This window comes from Patagioenas fasciata, chromosome 2, assembly GCF_037038585.1.
Source record: "Patagioenas fasciata isolate bPatFas1 chromosome 2, bPatFas1.hap1, whole genome shotgun sequence".
Taxonomy (NCBI): domain Eukaryota; kingdom Metazoa; phylum Chordata; class Aves; order Columbiformes; family Columbidae; genus Patagioenas; species Patagioenas fasciata.
This window is the reverse complement of record NC_092521.1, coordinates 113,398,591-113,424,826: the sequence shown is the minus strand read 5'-3', so window position 1 is coordinate 113,424,826 and position 26,236 is coordinate 113,398,591. Positions and strand designations below refer to the sequence as shown.

The window sequence follows — 26,236 nt, the reverse complement described above, 5'->3', positions numbered from 1 at the left end:
ACTTTCATCTCATTTTCCAGAGATAGTTTGAAGGAGGACTGCTTCTTTTCTTCCTTGTTTTATGAAAGTGCCTTTGTACATTAGCAAAGTGCTTTAATAACACACACTTTGTAGAAGTCAAAAGTGCTCTATTACACGTAAGTACAGAAGTAAATAGCACTTGTTTTAATTGAAAACATCAAACTTTTGTAGCTCTAAATACATCAAAGACACATCCATTTGTGCATCTGTTCCAAAAGGTGAATTCCACTGCTTTTAGGCAGACTGTAAAAGAATCAAGCTCATTGGAGCTATGAGAAATTTTCAAATTGAAATGCCTTTCAGCCTTCAAGTGATTAAAATATGGAAATGGTTAATGCACTTAGCATGTGAAACCACCAGGAAACAGTGAATGGTTTAACCAATTCTACCCGTCAGCTGAAATGTGCCAACTGACCACAGACACTGTCTTAGGTCAGTCTGACTTCCAGGTAAGAGAGAGTGGTTTACATTTTAATGAAATACATTAATCTGTAAGTTAACTAGCAAAGGGAGGTTTAAGCTGCTGTGATGTACTTTACAGGAGCATGCAGTCAGCCTGTTGCTGTGGCATGATTGAAGGACAATATGATTTTGAACCACTGTAACTTGACATTTCTTCAAGTGTACTTAAACTTTATATACACAGAAAAGTATAGTGATTTATTTAGTGTCAGTGTAACAAAACTACTTCTAAACTAATTTATCTTCCAGTCTTCAAGACAAAACTTAAATGGTTTAAGGAGTGTCTTATATTTAGTTGGTCAGTTATTAACTTAACCTGAAATAAGATAATGTCTCACAGTAGGGGTCAAGAAGTGGCCGGAGTGATTTCTGAGCCAAACTGAGTTACATTAATAAAGCTTTTGAGACCAGATGAGGGCTACTGGGTCCGGCACAGAGTATGGGCAGATGATGAACACAGTCACACAACCATGGCTTAACAAGTTACCATCTGTCAGCAGAGCTCTAGTAGCTGACTGTGATTAGATTTCATTTTTATTAAAAAGCTAATGGAAAGGGGACAAGTAAAAGCAAAAATCAGTCACATCTGTAACCATCAAAATACTAATAGGATTTTAAATATTTGTCCGGGACTTGAACTCCTGATTTCTACAGGCTTCTTGTCCCTTAAAGGTTGAGACTTCTTTTTCAGAAGCCGACTGTCCACTGTTACTTATTTGTATTTACCATTTGCCTAGAGGCTTGTGTCAGGATTCCAGCCATGAGGTACCAGCATACACAAATTATTGTCTTTCTCTGCCTGACAAGGATGGAAACAGTGCTTGGAGTCTCCACAGGGTAACATGTTTCACACGAGCCCCTGATATAACTTCCACACTAGGGTCGTACTACAGTCTTAATAGTGTATGATGCTTCTATGTAGATGAATTCTCCTTCACATTTACTCAGGAGCAACTGTACAAAGCTCTGTGTCCCTGACAGAGAAGGGATGTTGCAGCTACAAGCAGAGATGATATCAGAATCAGTCTTCTGGTTCTCAGGCGTACACTGGTAATAAATCCTCGTCCTCCATACCATCAATAGCTTAGAAAGTCATAACAAATTTTTCCCTCACCTGTGAGTGCCTGCTCTTCAGGTGGCTCCAGTCTCCAACATAATCCAGGCAAATCATTTGCAGACTGCTCCTCTCCGACGGAACCTTTCTCCCAAAGCAAAGCCAACACTGTTGGCTGGAAGGGGTATGATCCAGCCAGCAGGACTTGCTGGCCAGGAACTGGTCCTACCATCTCTGAGAGAGGTGAGCAAGGCAGGCTTAGGGAAGACAGGAAGTTGAGCTCAGCCTAGGTTGTCAGGCAAGTTTGTGGTGATAAGGCAGGTTTGGGCCCACATCACGACATTAGCCAGTGAGTCGGGCTGGCTCAGTGGGGTGAAGTTTCAGGGCCGGGCTGTGGGGAGCCGGAGGTCAGCACTCCTGTGACAGGGACTGATGGTCCCAGGCTGGGCTGAAATGAGGTCTTGGGCTGTAGTCAGGGATGGGGGCAGCCTTGTGGGGACAGGCCAGGGACAGTAAGCTTTGTTAGTGCTCGTAGGGCCTTAACACCAATCTTTGCGCAAGTTCAGATCCTTGAGAAAATAAACCCTAATCAAACTGACAAAGCCTAAAAATGCAGCCAGAATTTTTCTCCCTCAAAGGGAGAAAGCCCAGTGACTCCCTGAGCCCACCTGCCATCTTAGTCCTGCAGATCTTCTCCAGGATGTTTGATCCTTGCTCTACCTCTGCCGCCTGAGACAGCTACTGGTTTTCAAAACTCTCTTTTGCTAATCAGAAATTGCAGGGCATGGCCCTTAAAATTGCCTCTTCAGTTTTCCATGTATTTGCTAATACACATATACACGTTACCTACCAAGACAAATCCTGATTGCTAGAAACAGGAATGATTGTCGGCAGTGTGGAACTTTATTTTCAAATATGCAGACGTCTGTGTTGGTTGCAAGTATTAGAGTTGGCATTCCTTAAATGTCAACACCATTTTAACATCTATGTAAGCCTGTAGAATTAATGATGAGAGAGATTCTTACTGTAAATGTATTGGAAATGGCAGCGTTCAGTTACCTGTAAATGTTAAAACATTGTCTACTAAGAGCTGACAAAGGCAATCAGTAGATGCATGCTTTAGTTTGTCAGACGTTCAGCCCCCGAAGACCTGTTCCAGCTCACTTTGTGCTCATCCGAACGTCGTGTTCGTGGTGTCAAGAGGAGAGGTCTGGCCCAAGATTATAGTGACTTCTGCCCTCGGGAAGACGGGAGAAACCGTAAATGCCTCGAGATGATCTGAGGGGGCTGCAGTCACTGGTGCTCCAGGTGGTGGTCGCTGTGTGAGTGCTGCAGGGGTGAGCCTGGTACTCGCCTGTGTGTGGAGGTGGCAAGGAAGCTGCTGCAAAGGTTTTTGGAGAAAGATAACAAGGCAATCTGCCCTTCTGGGAGGCAAAGAGGGAGCAGAGTCCATAGGGCTCTTCTCCAGGGGTGCCCTGCCAAAATGCAAACACAAAGAGTTTAAATGCTTCGGAGGCTGTGGATATGTCTACACAACCTTCCAAGTGGTTTTCCAGTGGAAAATGTCAGTGTTCCTAGAGCTAAATAAAGTAATTTATGTACTTTGATGTAAATAGCCCTATTACTTTAGATTGTATTGGGTAGTAGAAAATAGCCAGCAGCCTGTATCATTCAGCCCTAGTGCAGATTTCTTCAGGTAATTTCCAGTAGTGACAGGCTATCTTGACAGGACAATTTATGTTTGAATTTCATCCAGTTCACAACATAACTTTCTGTTCACCACTAAACTGGACACTTCCACCACATCTGAAAGAAAATGAGACCCCTCCTGATTTTGAAGTCTGAGTGTGCATCTGGCTGCTTTTACACCTCTGAGAGAAGCTTCTGCTAATTATCTTATTTGTGCTTTGTGTAACATCCCTCAAACTAGCTAGTGAAGATCAAAATCAAAATTCACTAATGAGTTTCAACATATCTGTGGAGAAATATTTTTTCCAGTTTTCATTCAAGTCTCATTTATCATTTAGTACCATTGACACTGCTTATAGTCTAATCTCACAGAATCCAAATTCTCTCATGCTCCCTCCCTTCCTTGCAGCTGCTCATAAGAAATGTTATTATTTCAAAACTGTTCCAAATCTAGACAAGTGTATCCCCCCTCACCTTTCAACATCCCTCATACCCCAAAAAACAAACATCTGTGAATTTTCTTCCAGGAGGATGTGCAAAAAAAACACTTTGAAAAAAGTTGTTAGACTTTAATATGGTTATTTTATGTGTGCGTTTCATTTTGCTGCAGGCAATGGCAGGAAAAAAATCAATCCACATTTGAGAGGAATGAAAAGATGAAATAAACCCCCCAACTTCCAAATAATTAGCTGTGTGGTGTAAGGAATGAAATAATCAAAAATACTTGACCTGTTCCTCTGCTGCTGCTGAGTCCTTAAAATGCACAAACATTAAGAAAAGTGTTTCAGATGGTTTATTTAAGGGAACACGCTGCTCTTGTTCTGGGCCCTAGTGAATGCTAGCCTTTTTCTTAAGCCTGGAACCTCCCCAGTTCTAATTTGGGGGTGAGTGCTTTAAAACACAACTGAAACCAAAAATAACATAGTAAGGCATTTCTTTAGAAAAGGATTAAGTGGGTCAACCATTCATTCAGCAATGGATTCAAATGTGGCTACATTCACCACAACTGAGAAGTTTTATGTATCTATCTATATCTGCATCTATGGCATATTTGTGTGTGTATATATAAAAATAAAAATATACAAACATATATCTTCACATAAACATGCATATGCTCATTTGCATTTGTGTGAATATATATTCACATATATATGTATGGTAAATGTGATCAGTTTTATATATCTTCCAAAAGGCTGAATGCTCCTGTTAAGTCTCTGGAAGATGTAGAATGGAAATGTAGTTGCAATTGTTTTCGTAGGAATATACTTGAAAAATAGTTTATTTTAAATGGGAGGACTTCTGGATGGCTTAAATATACAGCCTTGCTGTGACAATACATTAACAGTGGCCAACTCCAGCAGGAAAGATTAATATTACTTATAAAAAGCCTGGTGTAGAATGTTTGTTGTACTGCCAACAACACTGTATAGGAGATGATTTTTTTGGTCCCTGGCAATGATTTTTGCACAATGTACTGAGTAATCATTGTCTACAATGCAGTTTTTTCCACCATAAAACCTGTAGACGGAATAATATGGCCCTCATTTTTCCTCTAGCTTCTAAGGAGAACTCTAAAATATATACCTCATGCCAGCAGTCCATAAACTGCAGTTGTGCTCAGGCACTATGCAACCTGAGGCTACCAAGATCAATAAAATTATTGAACCCACAAATATTTCTACAGCTAGACTTTTGCGGAAAATTTAGAGACGCATATATATCTGTATATAGGAAAAATAGACAAAGAGACCGTTGTTGGTAGGAGGAGCAAAGTCTGCTTGATTCAGACTGCAAGCCAGTGAACATCAGAAATGCTTTGATGCCAGAGCAGTATAAATTCAAGAGATGCAACACATTCAGGAAATGGATTTAAGGAGGATGGATGACTGGCTCTGGCAATTGCTAATAAGACACAGAATGTTTCCTGCCAAGGTCACTGGTTTTACTCCATTTCATTATCAATTATTAAATATCTATTCCTCTTATTTATTAGTTTACAAGTTGTTTTCACATGAGGGACACCATTTGGTGTCCTATGCGAGGTGAATTGCGATGACAGATCAGGCTCAGAGTGGTATCTGTAACAGGAAAACTGTTGTTACATTGGCAGTAGTTTGCACGCTGTCAGGAGTCTCAAGTCAAAGGACCAACTTACATTATGAAATCAAAATAATGAATTTTAATTTTTCTTATTTGCCAGAATGGCAACCTAAATTAGAGTTTATGATATTAGAGAGACAAAGAAGTGATTTGGTCACGTCATAATGGTAAAAAATTAATAAGGAAAAAGGGCAAACTGCTTCAATATTGATATGAAAAACAAGAGCACATTTCAGTTCTTTTTTTTTCTCACAGAATTCCTTATTTAGAGGAAAGTCTCTGAGGTTCATTAACAAAAATACAGGTATTTCTGGCAAGTCAATCCTCAAAGAAATAATTCTCCTTCTTCAGGACAGATACGGCATATTCGTCATGGTGCCAAAAGAAAAAAAAAAAAATTACTGAGAGGATGTAAGAGAGCAGAAAATTCAAAAGCACAATCATAGGCAGTGTGAATCTCCCTAAAGGACATGCTGAAACTCTGAAGCAGTGAATAGTTATCTGCTTTTTGTGGGGGTTGGGAGGGGTGAGGTTTTAGAACCAGCTGTGCTCCTGGGTGTCATTTCTGCGCTCAGCCTTTTCCCCCTTCCTTTCTTTTCACACCTTTACCATTGAAGAAGCTTGTGTGACTGCTCTGCAACATGTTTCAGTCATAGAGGAGCGGGTTAGCTTAAAAAACTTTCATAGAGAGTGTTTGTTGAGGTTGTCCCAACTGAAATGAGTTAGTGAATGAGAAGAAAAGAGTATCTGCTGGAAGAGCTAAAGTGGCAGCTGCAGATAGGGATGAGAAAGGGGCTTAGCAGCCAGTTTAACTGTTGCACATGTTTGCAGAGCACATTTGCCTTCGCCATGAAAAAATTATGGGTCATCATCTTCTGCAACTTGTTGCCTAGTTGATCTGGATATCAGGGTGTTGGGGGAGGCTGTAAATTGCCTCTGCCAACTATATTCATAGTCTTTGATTCTGTTCAGGTTGCACTGTAAATGTCAAAGGCACAGGAAAGCAATGACTTGAAATGGCATGGAAAAGCCTGAAGGAAAATCATTAGGACTGACCAAGCAAAGGGGAAAAAATGCATGTTGATTATCTGGACTATACTTAAAAATTACTTTACCAGCTCATGAAAGAAAAGGTCTTCAGGATTGTATTTTAGCCCAATTAGCTATATTCCTTAGCCAAACCTGCTGTTTCATCGGATTTTATGTTTCGGAGACTGGAAGGTCAGCTCTGCACTGCTTTGTGGCTCCTCAGTGTCTGTGGCTGAGCAATGAGTTTGGCTCCTTATTCATATCTCCCATACTGACATACCGAAGCATCCTTTCACTTTAGGAGCAAGAAACCATAAGCTGGGGTTTCTACTCCAGCCACAGGATTTATTACCAGACAGCTTGTGAAGATGCACCCCCAGTGCAGACAGCTGTCTCTAAAGGCTGGTGTGGACTTTGTTTAGTCTTGCAGTATGTTTGGCTTGCACAGTGTTCCATGGTGGGACACAGGTTTTCCTCTTCGCATGGAAGGTTCCAAGCATGATCAACCTTTTTTGCTGATAAACTGAACTGGATATAGGCTTTGCTGGCCTCCTCTAACCCTAACTTACTGCACAGGTGCTGAAGGCAGGGAGCTTTAGAACTTCTTTGGAAGCAGAAGCGTTAAAAGAAGAGGGAAGCACTGAAAAGAAATGACCAAATCCTTTCCAGTTTTGGAACCAGCACTCAAGCAGATAAGCAACAAAGCTACTTAAGGTAAACCTTGAACATCTCCACCCAGTTCAAATAGGCTGCTTCCAGTGTGCAAAATCTTGCTGACAGTAGCAAACAAAAATAGGCTCAAACTTGCTGCAGATTTTGTTAAATTAATGAATGAAAAGTTGTGTTTATTTCTCTCCTGTGTTCACAAGTAACCTATTTTTCTGATTTAAACCCTGAGCTAGGAAAATAGACTTTCTAATACAACACCTCATAAACAGTTTCTACTGGGAGGCTATTTTCCTCTCTCCCTCCTTTTTAATCACCCTCCCAGTGCAATAGGAATGGAATACCTTTTTTTTTTTTTTTTTCCCAGCTAGACATTTGTTTCATCCTAATTAACAATATAACTGCTGTATTGGAAATGGAAGTGACAGACTACTTGCTTTCAGAGACAGTACCTCTCCACAGTAAGGAAGAGTTTTAAAGGAAACCAAGGCCTTGCTGGTTATGCCTGTTCTGAGGCATTGGTGGCTGGGCTTGTAAATCACATGAAGAATACAAAAAACTGTTGGGCACCAGAACTAATGAAATCTGGTTTCTTAGGATGAGCATTTCCTGATGGCTTTTGAGCTCAGTGTGATATTTTTTTCGTGCAAGTGAGGATATTAGGAGGACTTGCTTTCTCCTCGTCCCATGTTGATTCTCTGGTGCTGAGTAAGGATTGAGCTTACTGCAGGCTTTTTCTCACCTGGGACTCTAATCTGTCTCTTGTTCTCTAGGTTATTTTCATTAAACTAATAGACACGCATTTATCTCTGAGGTTTCTTCCCTTCTGTCAGGTTAGTTTGAAACTGGCCAATGTTTTAAAGCATCAAGGTTAAAATCGTATGGAATCTAAGTAGAAAAGGAAAGCAAGCATGTAATGGCTTGTTTCCTTATGATACCAAGCTAACATGGCTACATAAACATTTAAATACTCACAGAACTGACTGCTTACTCGAGACACGATTTGAATAGGCTGGAGATGCTGACTTTGTATATAGGCACATTCGCTTTTAAATATTACAGAATTACAATGTTGATATAATTAAAATAGAAAAATTCAAGCTGTGCACAATCGAAACATAAATAAAAATGCCATGTGATTATTTGAAAATGGACATTACCTTCCTGCCCTCTAAAAACTCTGAATGATTACATATGAAAGATGATTTAAAATAGTTCTAGGAAAATTATTTCTGTTGCTTCAGTAAAATAGTCTTAGACTTAACAATGATCTTTTAAAAATATTAACTTGTTATGGATCAGTCAGGTTTCAATTTTAACATGAAATTCAAGCCATTTTCAGACATAAATGTAACTTGTCATATTCTCATCTTCAGCTGATGTCTAGGGCCACAGGACCTGCTTTTGTTATCACACCTCTAACCACAGCAGACGAAAGTACGTTATAAATAATACAGACTCCTCACAGGCTTGATGTACCGTGTGTGTATGCTCAGCTGATACCACGCGATTGATAGGTTTTTATTACTGTGTTTGGCTGTTCTAACACGTCTTCAGAAGAAACATACTCTGTCAGTTGTGCCCTTTTTCCTTTACCAAATGCCTGTGAGTTTTGTTTTTTCCCTTTATTAGTCTTTATTACATATTACCTCTTGAGTAACTTCTTTGAAGATACCGTGACCTGTAAAGTGCACATGTCAGTGTGGATTTTTGATCCTTGCTCTTTGTGTTCCTTACTCTGGATGTATAGACCACCTGATGAGTTTCGATCCCCACACTGGCCGGTAAGTCTTAGACTCAGATTGCTGATGCACATGCTTGGGATTAGATATAGCGCAGGCACAAAATGGTGCTGCTTTCAGTTCTCCTTATCAGTGGTCAGTATGTGAATTTGTTAGGATACCTTCAGAAGGAAGGATGTTAAATGCTGTGGAACAATAGAGAGCATTTTAAAAATATTTAATGGCTCACGCTCTTGCATTCATCCTGTTTCCCCAGTGTTTACCCCCTTGAGATTATCTTCAAAAGCAAATGTTTCTGGCAGCCGTCTGCCAAGCCAGAACAATAGTTGTATTGACTTTAGAAGGAATATGCACATACCTTTCTTGTTGGGATACAGTCCCCTCTGAGCTGTTCGTGCTTCAAAAATAATAAAGACATATCAAGATTTACTGATGGATGAGTTAGAGTGATAAATATGAGTATCGATTCACAAATGCCTAGGGTAAGTCCAATCCTGTGAAAACTTACACATGTCACTTAATGTATCTATGAAGGTAACATCAAAACATCAATAACACTAGTTGGGCAAATAAAGTTATCTACATGATGCACTTGAAAGATCAGTTCCCTTTACTTTCCACAACTAGTAACCAAAAATAGCTCTTTATTTAAGAAATATCCACCTCTCTTCAGGTAGCTTAACCTGGGTGGATTTGAGGGGTAATTTTGGTGGCAGATTTGTACTCCACTGTTTAGTAACATATAATTGAACTGAAAATGTCAGAAGGACAGAGGCAAGAGGGTAAAAACCACCAGAGTGCCTTCTTTGCAAAAAGAAATTGAAGGAATTTCATAGCTTTGTCTTCTTTTAACTTCAGTCGATAGACAAGTTTCTATGTCTTAAAGAAGAGGCATAAGTGGTTCATGACAACATGAGATATTTAAAATTAATAGCATCAAAAACTGGCAGGAAAGACTGAATGTCAGAACAAGGGCTTCAAAGAATTTATAAAAGGGGTGGGCAAGCAGCCAGAGAGTCCACACCTGCTGGGGCAATCCTGGCTTCCCCAAAACATTTACAAGTGGCCATACAATTCAGATGTGTGCATTGTCCCCATTTTACTCACTGTCCTCTAAGACCTTCAGCATTCTGGGACTATCTGAGGGACTATTCTGGGACCATCACTTAGAGAAAACATACAAGATGGGAGACCTTCCTGTTGATGGTATTGATAGATAGACTGACTGGGGCATGGACTGTTGTTAATTGAAAGCCAGGAGCTCATTAGCTGTAGCTGAACACCAGCAGTATGTGGTATCCAAAAAAAACCAAAGTGAGTCCAGACCTGACAAGCTTGTTGATGCTGTGCTGGTGGAGGCCATGTCACAATTTCAAGATACTGCTCCACAAAAACAGAACTTCTCATGTTCTGTTAGGACTGGCCCACTCATGTGGTCCCTAGCACAGTTTTAGTACTGCCAAAGCCATTTTTTGCTGCCCCTGGAGCTTGTGCGTGTGTTTGTGGCATGAACCAAGATCTACCCACACCAAGCGTGCATGTGATCACAGAATCATGGAATTACAGAATGGTTGGGGTTGGAAGGGACCTCTGGAGATCATCAAGTCCGACCCACATGCTAAAGCAGGTTCACCTAGAGCAGATTGCATAGGAATGTGTCCAGGTAGGTTTTGAATGTCTCCAGAGAAGGAGACTCCACAGCCTCTCTGGACAGCCTGTCCCAGTGCTCTGGCACCCTCAAAGTAAAGAAGTTTCTCCTCATATTCAGATGGAACCTCCTGTGCTTCAGTCTGTGCCCGTTGCCCCTCATCCTATCGTTGGGCACCACTGAAAGGAGTCTGGTCCCATCCTCTTGACACCCACCCGAGATATTTATAAACATTGGTGAGATCCCCTCTCAGCCTTCTCTTCTGCAGGCTGAGCAGACCCAGCTCTCTCAGTCTCTTCATAGGAAAGGTGCTCTAAGCCCCTCATCATCTTTGTAACCCACTGCTGGACTCCTTCCAGTACAGCTCTTGGGCTGACAAGTCAGCTGATGTTTTGACATGAGGCCAGTGATCACGCAATGATACAAGAAGTTCAATGTCCTTATGGACACAATAACACGAAAGACTCATTATTACATGAGCTTCTACCTGTTCTCCCCGCAGCCGCTTTGGTGGATTAGACAAGGCTGCTGCAGGCATTTTAGAAGAATCCAGGGCAATTGGCTTCTGAATTAAAAAACATGGTCATTGCTCGTGAGATACCTGGTGACTCTCTGCTCATTCCTGACCACTGTTGTCCATAATGTGGCAAAATGCAACAGTAAACGACTGTGAAGAAGGAAAAACTCAAACCTCCAGGTCTGTACAGCAGAGGGAGAGAGAAGGAAAAAAACCCTTCTAACACTTTAATTCTCAATTATTTTCAAGAGCATCGCGATCTCATATGGGAGTGATTCATATTAAATCTGAATTCTCAGATTAAAAAACAAACCCCAAGAGATCCTTCCCTCTTGATTGGTCTGTTTTGTTTCCTGAGAGCTTGTTTAATTGAAGTTTAACTTAGTAGAAGAGAATCTTTGATTACCAAAGCCCTGCTAATACTCAAAGCTTTTCTCCCAGATACAGAATTAGACTGTGGCTGGTCGTAAAGCAGCTGTGCAGGGAAACAGGCCATATAAAAACATGTAATCCCTGCATAGTTCTCTGATCTTAGTGCCAGCTTTCCTCCCCTCACACCTGTCTGAAGGGAAGGGCAGGGCACAAACAGAGTTTATTATTTATCGAGAGTATTGAAAATATGTTATTTTTTGCAAGAAGTACAAAAGAGAGGCCCTGAAAAGAATTGTGCTTCTAAAGCTCTTTGTTATTAATGTTGCTCTTAGGGAGCTTTGAAGTACTGTCACAGCCAAGCTCTAGAAATTTGATTTTTAAGCAGTCAGTAAGGGGTGCAAAGTCTTACAGTCAGTTTTCAGTGGCTTGAAGGTAGGATTTGTTTTGAGCGTTCAGTGATCAATGGGAACATAATTGATTCAATTTGCGAAGTCACCATTTCTTGTGACAAAATAGATCCAGGTTATTTAAGCAAAGGCTAAGTAGTGTCATGTGCCTATGAGGCAGCTAAAATATCTACAGTATAATCCAAAGAGAAAATTTTGCATTTTTAAAAAGAGTAGGGGGAAAAAGCTGCTCACCAATGTTTGCTTATTGCTTTATCACTATTGAATTAATAGATACAAGTTCAGATTTTAGTATCTGGTATGAAAGCAGAAAGGGTAATTCTCCACATCCTTGTATGATATATAAATTACATGGGTTTGAAGTATGGCTGTTAAACCCTGGTGCGGAGACATGATGCCTAGAGGAAATGGTGTAATTTTGATACCCCCCCTCAGTCTGTACTATGCCAGGCTATCTTTGTCCCTATCGCAAGATGTACGCTGCGGATCAGGTAACAGTGGGTAACAGTAAAGAGGACTCAGTCCCAAGACACCCCTCGTGGAGATTAACGGTGTTGGCACTCCCTGGGTGTAGGTAGTGTGTGGAAACGTGTAGTCACTACTTTTGAAGCTGGCACACGAAGGTTTAGCCCATGATATGAAGAAATGGCAACGCAGGTTGTACCAAGATACGACTTCAGGTCACCACGGTACCCCAGCGTCTTATTTTTTTTTGTTCTCAGCTTCTGTTTACCTTTGGATTCAGCTGCTTTTGTCTCACACCCAAGGAGGATTTGGGCACTTAAAAGCTTATGTACTTTTTTCCACATGTACTAGCTGCTCTAACAAAAGGCTATACCTCTATCATCTTTGCCCTGCTCATGCTGCCTGCCATCACCATGTCTACAAGGAAGTTGCCTTTTTCCTTTCCTTTTCTTATAAATCCCATAAAATGCAGTAAAAAATGCATGGAAAAGGGAAATTCCAATCTGGGAAAAATCAGGATAAATAAATATCTCAAGTACTCCCTATATTTTCTATACAAATAAATATTTCAGGTTTGTTTTTGATTATTTAACATGTGGTATTGGATATGTAAAACAATAGTTAACAAAATCAAAGGGAAAAGGCTTTGCAAAAGTTCTGTTCCCAAGTCTCAAACACAATGCTCTATTACTGTCAGAGCTTTCTTCTAGGCTCTTTTTTTCCAAAACAACTTTATCATACGATTCATTCATTTCTCAAAATGTGTCGATTTTTCAGAATAATGTATTTAGGCAGAACTCAACATGACTCAACGCAAATGGCCTGAAAAACAGGCATTTCTGCTGCCTAATATCATAATCACAGGAAGATATGAGGAATGAACCTCGCGAGCCCTGTAAAAATGCAAGAGAAATCATTTGAAAGGCCGACCCAAGCTCGCTGCCACGCTCCCTTCCCATCACTTACCGGGGCTTTTGTTCTGGGAGCTGTGGAAGATTCACCTTTTCTGGCCTTCATGTCCAGCTGTGTTTTGCTCCACTCAGCCTGGGGGATAACACACACTCACCTGAGTGATTCCAGGATATTCCTGAGGCAGATCCTCTACTCTGCATATCTGTAGAGAAAATAAGACATCACCAATGTGCATGCCCACTTTTGGTACAGAAACAGCGTTTAGTTTTGCAGGTAAAGTGATGCTCCACAGTGCAAGCGGATTTTCTTTCTTCCTTTCTTTCCCCTGTGTTTTTATTGAACTGATGTGAAATTACATGAGCTCTGATCATGTGAATAATGCATGAGATTTAAGACAAACACATGAAAGGAGCTTATTTTTCATGTCAAACAATTCTTTATTTTTTATGGTACAAATTAAAAGTGACAGATCTGAAGCTGTTAAGAAATACACAAAGTGCAGCTTTACTGACCATACAGATATTGCTCTAGATTAAGTACAGTTTTTGTCAGTTTTTTTTATTTTTTTAAATTTTTTTTCATGTTAAGCAACCTGTGCAGATAAATCAGCTTTGGTTTCAAAGTCAGAGTAGTAAGGAGCTTTTGAATATTCAGTTTGGTTTCTTGGTCACAAGTCCACCACATCAACTCCTTTTGTAATGATTTGTATTTTTTAATAACACAATACAGTCCATTTTGTACTGCCATCTTTCCCGCTGCATGCTCCATGCATGGAAAAACAGATCTCTCTGCAGTGCTTCATAAGTGACCCTGGTGACCATTCTGTAGATTATAGCACATAGGACAAAAAAATAATAATAATAGTAATAATAATACTTAATAATAATAATAATATCACTTTTAAACAATAAATAAACAAATGTGCCCCACATAATCTCAAGTTGGAAACAAGCAAACCACATGACAAAAAGCTCATTACAAAATGTCTTCCAAACAGATTTTACAGTCAAACATTGACATGGAAATCAATTTCCTCTCTTATCTTCTTATTTGAATGTTGGTCATTAACTGGGTACAAGTAGAGTGCTGAGGTAAAACACTGATGAACAGTTTTATTTCTGTATTTCTTTTTTTTTTTTTTTTTTTTAAATAGTAACAGTTTAGTATTGCGAGATTGTCAGCAACATTTAGCCATATCTATACAATGTGCATATACCTACATACATTGAGCTTTGGTCCAGCATTGAGAAGACGAGCAAAGGCATTTTACATATTTCTTTTTGGTTATAGCTTGAGTTCTTTGATACGCCTCTACTTGTTCCTTCCTAGCTCCTTTTTGCTTTCTTGTTCTCTCTTTTTTTCTTTTTTTTCTTTTTTTTTTTTTTCAGTAATAACATAAAGAGACTTGAACCTTTTGAATGCATTTGATTTCTTCAACTGTCCAAAATAGCTTTTTAGTGAAAAACATAAAAAGACAAAATCAGAACCGTACGTGAATCCTTAGTTCATTATTCAAATAATTATATATATATATATATATATTAAAAAAATCAATGATCAATAAATTGGATAACCATTAAACCTTCACATATGACTGAAGAGACTTTTGTTTCATTTGCTGGTAGCAATCTATCTTTTAGTCACATGCAAAATTAAAAGGTATTCAAATGTAATAAATACATGAAGACTGTTTACAAATGGAAACCAGAAAGGTTGCCAGTAACAAAATAGAACAAAATATTTATGGCCCCCCCAAGATGTACGATTCACACGTAATTTATCTTCCTAAGAATCTGTTCAGGCACCTTTTATGCCTCATAGCAAAAATTTGTTTATAAAAAAATTAATATAAGAAGCATTACAACACTTTATAAATAATTTACAAAACATAATATAAAATTAGAAAACTGTAAAAAAAATCACTGCACATGAATGACTTTAAGACTGCGGGATGAACATCATTTTTTCTTCCAAGCTGGCGATTTATATTTATTTTACATTTTCACTGTCCTAGTTATATCCTTCCGATATGTACTCTGGAACAAAAAAGAGCTTATATAACTGCTGCCAGCATATTTTTAAACATTTAGTATCTTTCATACACTGTTTTGTTAACTTCGCTTCTTAGGGGATTTTTCTTCCCAAAATTTAGAGCAGTCCCTGGGAGAACTGGAAATCTATTTTTTTGGCAAAGAATGGTTGATGGTTTTGTTCCCAGGTTGTTGATGATGGGGGTGGTGGTGGGTGGTGGGGTGTTGTAAGGTCTCAGGGGTGGCTGAACAGGTCATCGTGTATGTGGCATTAATGAGTGGACAATTAGCAGTGTACTGGAGACACAAGTAGGACTTCAGGAGCGTCCACTTCCAAGTACGATGTGTTCTTCCCTGCTTCCCTCTTGGCTTCTGGGTGGTCTCCTGATCATTACGTAAACTGAATTGTGGCCACAAGTTTAGGGCTGTGGGCATAGATAACACAGATATATCTGTGGATATATTATAGGTATCCATGGATAGAGAGGGAAAAAGAAAACCCAGAGGGGCAGGTGTTGCTGTGAGACTCTTTACTTCACATGCTCAGTGTGGGCAAAGCATCTTTTTTGTCCCACACAATTTGCCTGTGGTTACTGAGGTGTTTTTTCCCCCAGGAGATATTTATATATCAACAGTTGGAAAAGAGTCAATAACAATTCTCACTCTCCTCGTCGTAAAAGCGATACTGAAAATATCCTTAAACATACCCTGCTGAAGCTTAAAGCCTAAAATGCATTTGCTGGATGTGAGCCCAGCCTGGAGTACTGGATCCTCAGTGCTCTCCAACCCTGACCTTTGAGAGTGCTCTCATTTAGAGGCAGTTTCTGGCACAGATGATGGTCTCTGAAGCCTTAAAACTCCACCAACCATGCAGTAAATACCCCATTCTGCAAGGCAAATCCCATTAATAAAATAGCGAGGGCCAGATTCAAAGCCTAGTGAAATCAATGGAAGTCCCTTTCTTTCACTAAGCTTTGGATATAGTCTTGAGTTCTTGAAAACTCCGTAAGAGAGGTGTTATTTGAAGACTTCAGCACTTCAGGAACCTCCTCCAACATCCTGGGTGGACCAGCAAACATCCAGTACAATCATCCTGAGGTCAGTGAATGCAATCAGGAGTTACACCAGCAGAATTTTACTCTACCACCTCTACAGTGAGCTGAACCATATCCCCAGTGTTTTCTTTTGGAAAGTCCTGATCAAGATTCAGCTTCTACCCTTACGGTGGGCTGAACCCCAAAGGCTGGAGCAGAACTCAGAAGAATATGAAAATCGTAGGTGACCTTCAGCAGGTCAGCCCATACCCCAAGGAGAACCTGCAACACCCTTCTCTCCCTCTGAGCCTTGGTATACTTGCAGGTCAAATGGCCACAGTATTTTAGAAGGTGCTTGTCCTATCAAAAAGGAAGCCACAGAGATAAGTTGTCTTGAAAGGAAAATCAATTCACCTGAAACATATTGCAGGTGGCCAGCCTCACTAATCCCAAAGGATATTCAGTAGGTTTCCCTAGATCCTGATTGCTTAGTGTAGCCAGCGGTCACAGCAAACACCTGCAGAAACACATCCTCCTACTGAAGAGGTCACCAGGGCGAGCATTAATATTGGGATGACTCAAAAAAAGGCAGAAGGAACAAAGCACTACCACTGAAACAGTCCATAGTGACGTAACCATCAAAACATCCTCATCGCTTCTCGGCCTGCCTGTTCGTTTTCATCAGAATCTCAAGAAATTTCTTTGGCTAGCAGACTTTGGAGAGGAATTGTTTCAAACAGAACCATAGTATAGATGCAGTACTGAACCAAGTGTGCAGTTTATACCACAAAGTGAGTTTTGGTAACCTCTCCAGGTTCACGGCCAGAGGACAGAGAAATCCCAGGTTATAGTCGACAATAAGCATTGTGTGCTGACAGTTCATGAGATATAATCCTAATATTTCTTTGTCCTCTACTTCATTTCAGCATATCAATATAAAAGTGTTCAGATTTCACTTTTCTTTTTAAAAATCTTCAAACGGTACTGGGTTATGTGGGTTTGGGGAAAGGGTGGAGAATGAGCTGGAAGAGGGGAGGCAGCAAAAAAGAATTAGAAAAAAAAAATAGAAATGCAAACCAAGACATACACCTTAGAAGAGAAATACCAAATCTCACAAATCACAATAAAAATAAATTATTTTTGGCCCCAAACACTTTGAGATTGCAAAACTGTTGACCAAAAGAAAAGGAGGTGACCACAATGGAATGGCTTTAACACCTGTTTGTACACACTTGCAGGGGATGTGAACAAAGATGAGAGAAATTAATCCTGTTGCTTTCCTCTTTGCAAAATACAAATGTAAAAATTTGTAACACCATTTTACACTCATAAAAGAGTAGACTAACAATCTAGCTTGCAATGCCAAGTTTCTGACTTTGGTTAATAGTTTTCATAGTGAATCAGCACTTGATACCTGAAAGGCTACAATCACTCCTCCAGGTGGCAGGCTTGTATTCTCTTTTAAACAGATAAAAGTTTTTTTTTTCCTTTTTCTTTTTTTTTTTCTTTTTTTTGTACTTTTTGTTTTGTTTTGTTTTTCCTTAAAATGTGTTCACATTTTCATAATATACAGAAAAAAGTAAGCAGTTATTTGGTTTACTTTATGTCCATTTAAAAAAACTGGCTTTTTCTTTTTTTTTTTTTTTGTTTTGTTTTGGGAACTAATTCTACGACACACACACCAAGTGTTGTGTATTTTTTTTCTTTTTCAATAGGAAAACTCACGGACATTTATAAACTGTTCTGTCCTTCTTGTGGTTTTCTCAGTCTTTTACTTACAAGGGTGATGAACAGGTATTTTCACAGAGTTCAAATGGTTAGGGTTCTGTTGGTGCAGGGATTTTTGTGTGTGGTTTGGTTTTGTTTTGTTCTTAGGAGTTTTCTTCCAGAGAGTCTGTTAAAGGCTCCATAGGAACTGCCGTCGCGGGCTCGTGTTGTTTCAAACGTTTAATTGTGTTCTTCAGTGCTTGCCTCTTATTGCAGAACCAAACTCTAACTACTTCCCGGTCATAGTTCAGTTTCTCTGCGATCTCTGTCATTTCTTGCCCAGAGGGGTGCGTGTTCTTCTCAAAGTGGGCATTCAAGATCTCAAGGGCTTGTGGCGTGAATGAGGTACGCCTCTTGCGCTTTTTGGATGGTTCGCTTCCGATAAACTCGGTAAGGTTCTGCATACCTGCTCGATGGCGGGCCTCAGCCTCAGCCATCCACCGCTCAAGCACCGGCTTTATCTTCTGGGCACTTTTAGGGGTGATGTCCAGCTTTTCAAACCTGGCAGGATACAAAAGGCCAGGGTTCAGTTTGGCTGTCAGACTGCTAGCTATAGTGTTCTCTTGGGCTTCCTGTGGTAGGAAAAAGTGGCTTCTCAGGATGGTGTGTCTGAGGGAAAATTGAGAAAGAAGAGTCTTACACTGATGCTCTGCCAGGGTGGGACTTCCTGCCTGCCTGACTAATTGACTGGCAGAGGTAATTGACAATGGATTACAAAAACTACCAGATAGGTATAGCTATAAATATATATATCTAGAGAGAGCTAGATATTTAAGCTAACACAAAACGAGCACTACAACAAAATTCTAAGTACACTAAATAATACATGTTATGAGTCACGTTTTTTGTATTTCTGACAATCTTCAAAACCCTTAAGGCTAAGTCTAAATTACAGGAAATGACATCAAAGGTAATTACTCTTTATCATCTCGTCTTTGTGATTAATCCTTTTGTTCCCCCTCCCATGCTACGTTGTCCAAACACCACAGCTTTAATAATACAAACCAATGGCAGTTACTAGCCTCTCAATATCAGGTTTCCTTTCCTTTCATTTTTCAGCTATTTTCACTGTTTGCAAGTTAACGCTATATCCCTTTTCTGGGTCGGAAAAAGATTCCCATAGCTCCGGTGGTGTTCAGCTGAAACAGCTGGACAGTTTGCAATTATCTTGACTGCCCCCATAATGTGCAAAGACAGACTCATGTTTTCCAGATGAAACCCAGCATAATAGTCTACTAATACGCTGTGGCACCAAGCTGGGTTTATTGTGGGATTTCTGCAAACTGTACCAGAATGATATCATTTCCTGTAAATGAGGTCTTCTATATATCATTTTGCCATCAAAAGTCTTTTGCCAAACCAGATTTTACAAGTATTATAAAACATCTGGAAAAGCAGCCACACAAAGCTTTAATCCTTTCAAAAACAAGCAGAAGAGCTGAGTTCACATTTCGAGTCTTATAATATAAGTACTTGTTTCTCTCATTTACCAAGTTCATCCTCTCTTGCTATGCATTAAAGAAGTCTTAACCCAAGTCCTCTGATGCCACCCATTTGCATTTCTCCACTTTGCCTATGTCCACCATGCACACTGCGGTTATTTAATGCTGTGGAAAGACAACAATTACTGTGCTGTGGTGCTGCTGAGGAACCACCACTAATCACGAGGTGGTCTGGAGATGGGACTGACCAAATCAGTGCCTCAGTGCAAGGCAGCTCAGTGGCTGCCGTTGGCAATTTTTAGTGTCTCTATTCAGCACGGGGTGGCTGCAGAAAATATGCCAGCAAGAAACAAAGCATTTCTCACAAACAAAGAATAAGACAAGCAATAATTTCAGATAATAACACTCCAAGGAATTTGTAACTGGTGCCTGGGTTCCTAGTGTGGTATTGACTGCAAGGTGTCCTTCCTTGGTGTCCAGTAATATTTCAGGCTGAAGCGTATGTTTTAGAACACATGGTCTCACAAAAATGCCATTGTTTGCATTCAGGACACATCAGGAAGGTGGTGTATTGCTGACGTGACCTGCACAGGGCACTGGGAGACTCTACATCTATGTCTGAGCTGGCCATTCAACTTGCTTACCGTACTGCCCTTTCCATTACCCTGGAGTTCACACTGAAACTCCTTTGTTACCATTAAAAGAAAAGTCAAACCTACTATTTCTGAGGAACGGCATACTGCCACTGAAGCAGCTTGTCTTGGTGCTTATCAAGAAATGCACAGTCACAGCACGTTATTACACCCCAAAGTAATATACATCTGGGGGGGTCAAAGGGAGTAACAAAAACCCTAGAGCTCTGCAAGTATTTGGGACCAGTTTCTGCACCCAGTACTCATGTTCTGAGCAATTTGTCCCTCTAAGGAGCCCCCTGTAAAAGGTCTCCTCGTTCTGGTCATTTGCTAGCCACATCTGTGCTCCAGCTTCATCAGTTTTGGGGTTTTGATGACAACTGGTTAGTGGAGAACGCTTTCTCTTAGTAAAATTCCAACCATCTCCAGTGGTTTTCTCAAGTGTAAGGTAGATGGAGGTGATGAGAAGACAGTAAACTAGACAAAAGCAAAGGAAACTGCAACATATCACTTTATAATATATTAAACAGCAACTTAAGGCTACAACAAATTGGCAATTACTAAAAACTCCACCCGTTTTAGGCATTCTTTACCAATTGATCACAGGGAGAAAAAAAAAATAAAATTAATCCTTGGCAACAGGGAGCAATAGCATTCATATCATCGGCATTTCTTGTTATTGTTGATACTGCAGTACATGTTGTTTGGTATAACGATATACAAGTCTTGAAACAAATTTCCCAGCAGTAGTATCCTTGTATAGACTGAATAAAGGTTATTTTCTACAGGGAGGTATCTTATAAGAAAAAACAGTAGGGGATACCATAGAAGTGAGAGGATCCTATGGAGCTTTTTGTATTTAACAACAATCAATGGTTTTTATGGAAAATCATTGAGCAAAATGTGAGCTGCAAGCTCACTACCCCATACTGATGTTATTTATAACCTTAGTCTTAAACTGCAGGAAAAGTACACTTCCGTTCTATGGGGAATACATTAAAAGTATAAAGAGCAGATAAAAAGACAGAGCATTTCATGGATCACCAAGAACAAAATCCACTTAAATGAGCTTAGAGTTGGTTTCTTGGCTTTCACTGATGGAGGAGGACTATAAGGCATTGCCCAAGAGGAAAAAGCTGTTACCTAAGTGTGTTTGTTACCTCATGCATAAACATGGAATTACTGTAACACATACATGCATATATGGTGTTTGCTTCTAACTACTTTAACTCTGGCAAGACTGTATTATCATTTCTTATGATTAGGGCAGATTTCTATTTTTGCTTTGCATACGTGGGCTGTCTGTTTGTTTTGGGGTTTTTTTTTAAGTAAACATTTGGGTGATAAAAGCTGAATAGCTGCTGGTTTGAAAGATAGCAGGAAGGATAATTTTCTCCCTTCTGTGTTGCCTAGGTAAATCATCATTAACATCCTGTATGTGAAGTGCTAACCACAGTAATACAGGTTTTAACTTAGCAGGGATGCAGCCATGAAATATTTGTTCAGTAACCCTATCTGTAGAAAATGGCACAGTATGAAGAGGGTCAGCTGGTGCTTATCCAGCATCAGCAGGGTCTCCAGCTCATCTACTGAATTAAGTCTCAATGCCAGGAACATTGTTTCCACTTGTTTAAAGAAGAAGGAGAAAAAAAAAAAGAGACTAAAGTTACTTTAGAGGTACACAATAAGAATGTTTTATCTACCAGATACTAACATTATTGGCTAATTTAAGACCTAGATTAAATAATACATTCTAAAGACATGAGACTTGAACACAAGCATGCTCCTCGCAATAATCTGGATAATTATAAGAACAAAGAGTTTATGATGTAACTGGTTACCTGCAGATGGCAGACTGGCTATAGGCTGGGCCTTCCGTGGCGCTCAGGGCTTGGCCAACTTGAGTCTGTGTCAGGCCAAGGGACAGGCGCCGGATTTTAAAAGCTTTGGCAAATTCTCGGATTTCTTCCAGATTCACCCCATCCACCTCTCCAGTGGCAGTTTGAGGATCTGTTGAAATATTGTTTTAATCACGTCAGTTCTTCGTGTCACACATTTGGGTGGACTAGGCTTATGCCAGTTTTTATTGTCAAGATGTTCATGTGTTGGGGTTTTTTTTAAATAATATTTATCCTTTTCTCTTCTTCCCCAAAGAGAAGCAGGCTTGCTTCGTCAAGTGTGTTACGAAGCGTATTCAGATTGCTGAAATGCTAACCAGGCTGCAGTGCTTCCAGGTGCTGGCGAGATATTTTCAAATACATGGTTTGTTGCTGAACTCCTGAAAATGGCAAACTCTGCTCTGAGTGAGGGGATGCTTGGGCTCCTCACTGCCATTTGTGCCTTGTAAAATGTCCCCCAGGTTGACAAATCATGTTCCCCATTTCCCCTTCTTATCACATACAGAAGGAAGGCTGGTGTTAATATATTTGTTTGCAGTCTATGGGGAGGGCTAAATATATGCATGAGCTGCATGCGTTTTTAATTTGAAATCAAGACTTTGTGCTTCATCTAAAATTAATGCCTAATAAGGAGATTCAAAAATTTTCCTTCCCTTCGGCCAAATGTCCAAAACAACCCAGCGAATGAACAAGCCCAAACAAAATGCTGCCTTTTAAAACTCCTTAATTTAAAAATAATCTTTTAAAATATGCCCTTCTGAGAAGCAGCCTTTCAAGCTTTTCATTCTGCCTCCTATCAGGTGGATAATCAAGGAGTAGCCACATCAGCCATTACGCATTGGATGGTAATGCTGCACAATTTTTTACTTTTACATTAGCCCCTCAGAAGATAATGCTTTATGATGGTGTGAGAATAAATCTGTCCTTCCTCTCCATGGCAGTTTACTGACACAGAAGCCTTTGTCCCTGAAAGGGCACATAATAAAGCATGTCTACCACAGGAAAGCTCCTTTGGTGCTGGATAACTCGGTCAATTTAGGACTTATCAAGGGAAATGACACAACAGCTGGAGAATGGAACTTTTTTTTCCCCCCAAGCTACTGATCCCTGGCTAAATGAAAGCGTTTGCCAAATCGGAGACAGCATGGGACTGGGATGGTGGAAGATTTCAAAGTGTTGTGCAATCCTGCGTGTAGTGAAGTCATTCTCCCAGCGAGACATCTCTATAGTTCTTCACCTCATTCCTCAGACTTCTTAGGTGAAAAGTTTGCAGCACAATAACCCACCAATTTCTGTAAATGCAAGCAGTTGTCCACGGACTGTGCTGGACTACATTACTATTCTGAACCCTACAGGAGAGTGGCTCCTGCTAGTACTACTATAGCTAAGGGATTGTCAGCATTATAGTAACAAAGCTTTTATTTTCAGGGTTTTATAAACCTGATGTAAAATTCTCTTATGATGGAGATGTCCTATTAAAAATCTGTTAGTCCAATAACAAAGGGAAGAGGTTTTTCTGCTATATAAATTTAGCCTATATCAATTTGCAGCTTGGGTGTAAGAAGCACACATAGTAATAGTATTTTAAAAATACTTGGGGACCACATGCATACAGGTAAACATGCATGTAGGCTGAACCTAGTTTTGACAATGCTCCACACTCAGAATCATCCCTTCTGTTGTCAGTGCAGCCCTTGAGCTCACTTGTGCACATAGGCATGCACTCATTCAGTATAAAGCTAGGGTGCATAGTATTTGGTTCTAAGCCATCGGCCTTGTGACAGGGGCCACTCAGGTTTGTAAAGTAATTGCCTTTAGAGGTGTGCAATTTTCCTACTCACCCCATACACAGTGTACCTAGCATACAAGTTCTGATTTTCAGACACACAGAATGGATCTGGATGCTTATCTGCCCTTTTGGTCTCTGAAGAGCAACTGATAAATGTACAAAACATCATAAATGATAATGGTCTCAAAGATTCCCTTGAGCAAAGTCTGCTAAGATAGTGACCTTCATCACCTCTTTCCTTCCTCCACTCTAAGGCCTCTGACTAAGGCTATTTGGGATGTGACAAAGGACAATTCAGTGAACATTTGAAGTAGCAAATGCTATGGCAACTGGCATCTGCAAACTACCCCAGCTCCTCTTAGGAATAAAAAGGAAGGTAAGAAAGCTAAGGGATTATTTGCTTTCATACGATTATAGAGAAATTCTACCAAGTTCTGATGGATCCTTCTGGTATGCCATTGTTGGAACAGGGAATATCACGGAAAGTTCTTCCCTTCTTGGGGGCTTGGATGAGGAAATATTTAGGCTGAGCTCTCCTTGAGATGAGAAAAAAAATATCTTTGATGCACTTCAGGAATATGGGAGTATGTTGTAATATATGGTGGAGTATCTGTTGAGAAAGAAGCTTCATTCTTACCTAGTATGTTTGGGAGGAAGAAAGTACTAACAGAGATGGACCAAAACACTGAAGCCTTTTATTCCTGAACTCTAGGAAAAATAATGTTTGTATCAAATCAGAACCACTTCTACTTCAGGTGTGATTCAAAGCCCTTTGAGATCTACAGAAGTAGTTCCTTGATTTCTGTCAGTTCCATAAAACTCAAATAGTACTATGAAGACCACTCTATTAACATCATCATATAACATCACTGGTCTGTTTTACTCTATTGCCATTAAAATGCCATTAATACATGATCTTTGACTCTGTAGACTAATACATACACATACATTAACATATACAAACAGATAATGAACTCTGTTTTAATAGGTTCTGAGCTCTCCGAGCAGTTAACTGTATTATGTACTTCACATTGTAGGAAGAGCAGCTTATTGAAGACTGTAAATAAAATGGTGCTTTTAAGTAGATATCCTAGAGAATGCAGCACAGTGCCAACAAGAAAATCAAGAATACCAGTCTCACTGAGTGGTTGGGATCTACAGTAATGGCACTTAAAGACTCCCAGTGCACATTATGGCTTGATAAAACAATGGCTGTTGTGTCTATGAAGCTCCTGTGTGCTGGAGAAAGGTGAGAGAGTTGTTTGCAAGCATTTTAGGGCATATGTGTGCACATCCCCTAACAAAAAGGAAACAGCTAAAATTCCCCAAGATGTCCTGGTGGATGGTGAAGGTGAGGAAGCAGAGTGGAAGAAATAAAATCCAAAGGCTCTCCCTTCTGCACTGAAACCCCCTTTTTCCTGTTGAAGGGAATACTACTCCCACCTTTGAATTCTTCAGAAAATCCCATATAAGTTTGTTGGTGAGTACAAGTTTGCTGTGATTTTAATATTATTAGTTAGGGGAAGGTGTTGCTACAGAGAAATCAGTGCACCCTGAAGGAGAAAGCAAATTTCTGTTGTGCAGAGTTGTACCATGGGAGGGATTACAGGGGATGATTTCCCCAGTCAGACAGGAGGAGAAATAGCTGGCAGAGGAAGTCCAAGGGAAAGTAAATTGGATAAGAGAGGCAGGACAAAACATTGTTAATGAAAAATGGAACTGAGCTCAGGGGAAAGGAAGACGAATAATTTGTTTGTGGGAGGCATTTTAATTTTATAGCAACAGATGACAGTAAAATGAATTTGGAAGGCAGAAAGGAACTTCATGGAAACACAAGTCTCAGATCATGAGGAGAAACCAGTGACTTCCACAAAGAGAACATATGGTGGAAAAGTTAAAGAAATTGACAGAGTGATGCATCTGAGAAGAGGAAAATGAAATGGGAAAAAAGAAGGAATTATGATGTAGAATTTAATGAAGAGGAAACAAAGAAAAGAGAACAGAGATAGGATGAGACAACATGAAGAAATCATACAGAAGGTACAGGAAGGGTAGAGATGAATCTTGCAGTCCTTGCTTAGGCAGAGCTTCTATTTAAATGTCCTTCGCAAACAACCATAGTTGTCTTTATAAGACACTGGTTGCTGGTGAGTGATGAACTGGTGATGATGAGATAAAAGGGAGAAGCTATGAAGAACACAAAAATCTACAGGAAAAAGAAGACAGGAAATAAAAAAAGAAGTAAATGCACTTTTTTAATAATTAGGAAATGTTAAAGTAATAATGTAAAATCATACAGAAATATGACTAGAATGAAAAGTAAAAGGAATAAAAACAAGAAACATGGAACACTAAAGTTAGTGAAGTCCAATTCTGATCCCTTTCTCATAGCACTTCACAATTTCACTGATGTGAGGCAGCCGCTTGTAAACAGAGTTACTCTTTTTACAGTAAGCCAAAAAGATTATTTGCTGAAGTTACGTTGTGCTAAGCAATTCAATTAACAGAATAAGGTAGCTGAATATGCCCAGTTTTACATGAACTTTGCTATACTCAGCAA

At 39.8% G+C, this 26,236-nt stretch overlaps 1 protein-coding gene and 1 long non-coding RNA gene across 7 annotated transcripts in view; one reads left to right on the top strand and one right to left on the bottom strand.

Moving 5' to 3' along the window:
- The window catches only part of LOC136098575 (uncharacterized), a 70,083-nt gene that overhangs the window by 41,563 nt on the left and 2,284 nt on the right, over positions 1-26,236 (top strand). The window contains exon 3 of one of the 2 annotated variants that reach the window (XR_011737675.1): positions 6,932-7,069. The exons of the other annotated variant lie outside the window; for it this stretch is intronic. This is a non-coding gene — a long non-coding RNA (uncharacterized lncRNA). The remainder of the gene's footprint in view (positions 1-6,931; positions 7,070-26,236) is intronic. 2 annotated transcript variants of the gene reach the window in all.
- POU6F2 (POU class 6 homeobox 2) overlaps positions 13,498-26,236 on the bottom strand; it is a 308,579-nt gene continuing 295,840 nt past the window's right edge. For 4 of the 5 annotated variants that reach the window (XM_071804758.1, XM_065832112.2, XM_071804757.1 and 1 more), the window contains exons 9-10: positions 21,831-21,999; positions 13,498-18,524 (exon numbers count right to left, since the gene is read on the bottom strand). In XM_071804758.1, the coding sequence (XP_071660859.1) occupies positions 18,020-18,524; positions 21,831-21,999 (674 nt within the window). In that variant the 3' untranslated portion in view covers positions 13,498-18,019. The remainder of the gene's footprint in view (positions 18,525-21,830; positions 22,000-26,236) is intronic. The other variant, XM_071804755.1, reaches the window with a different exon arrangement.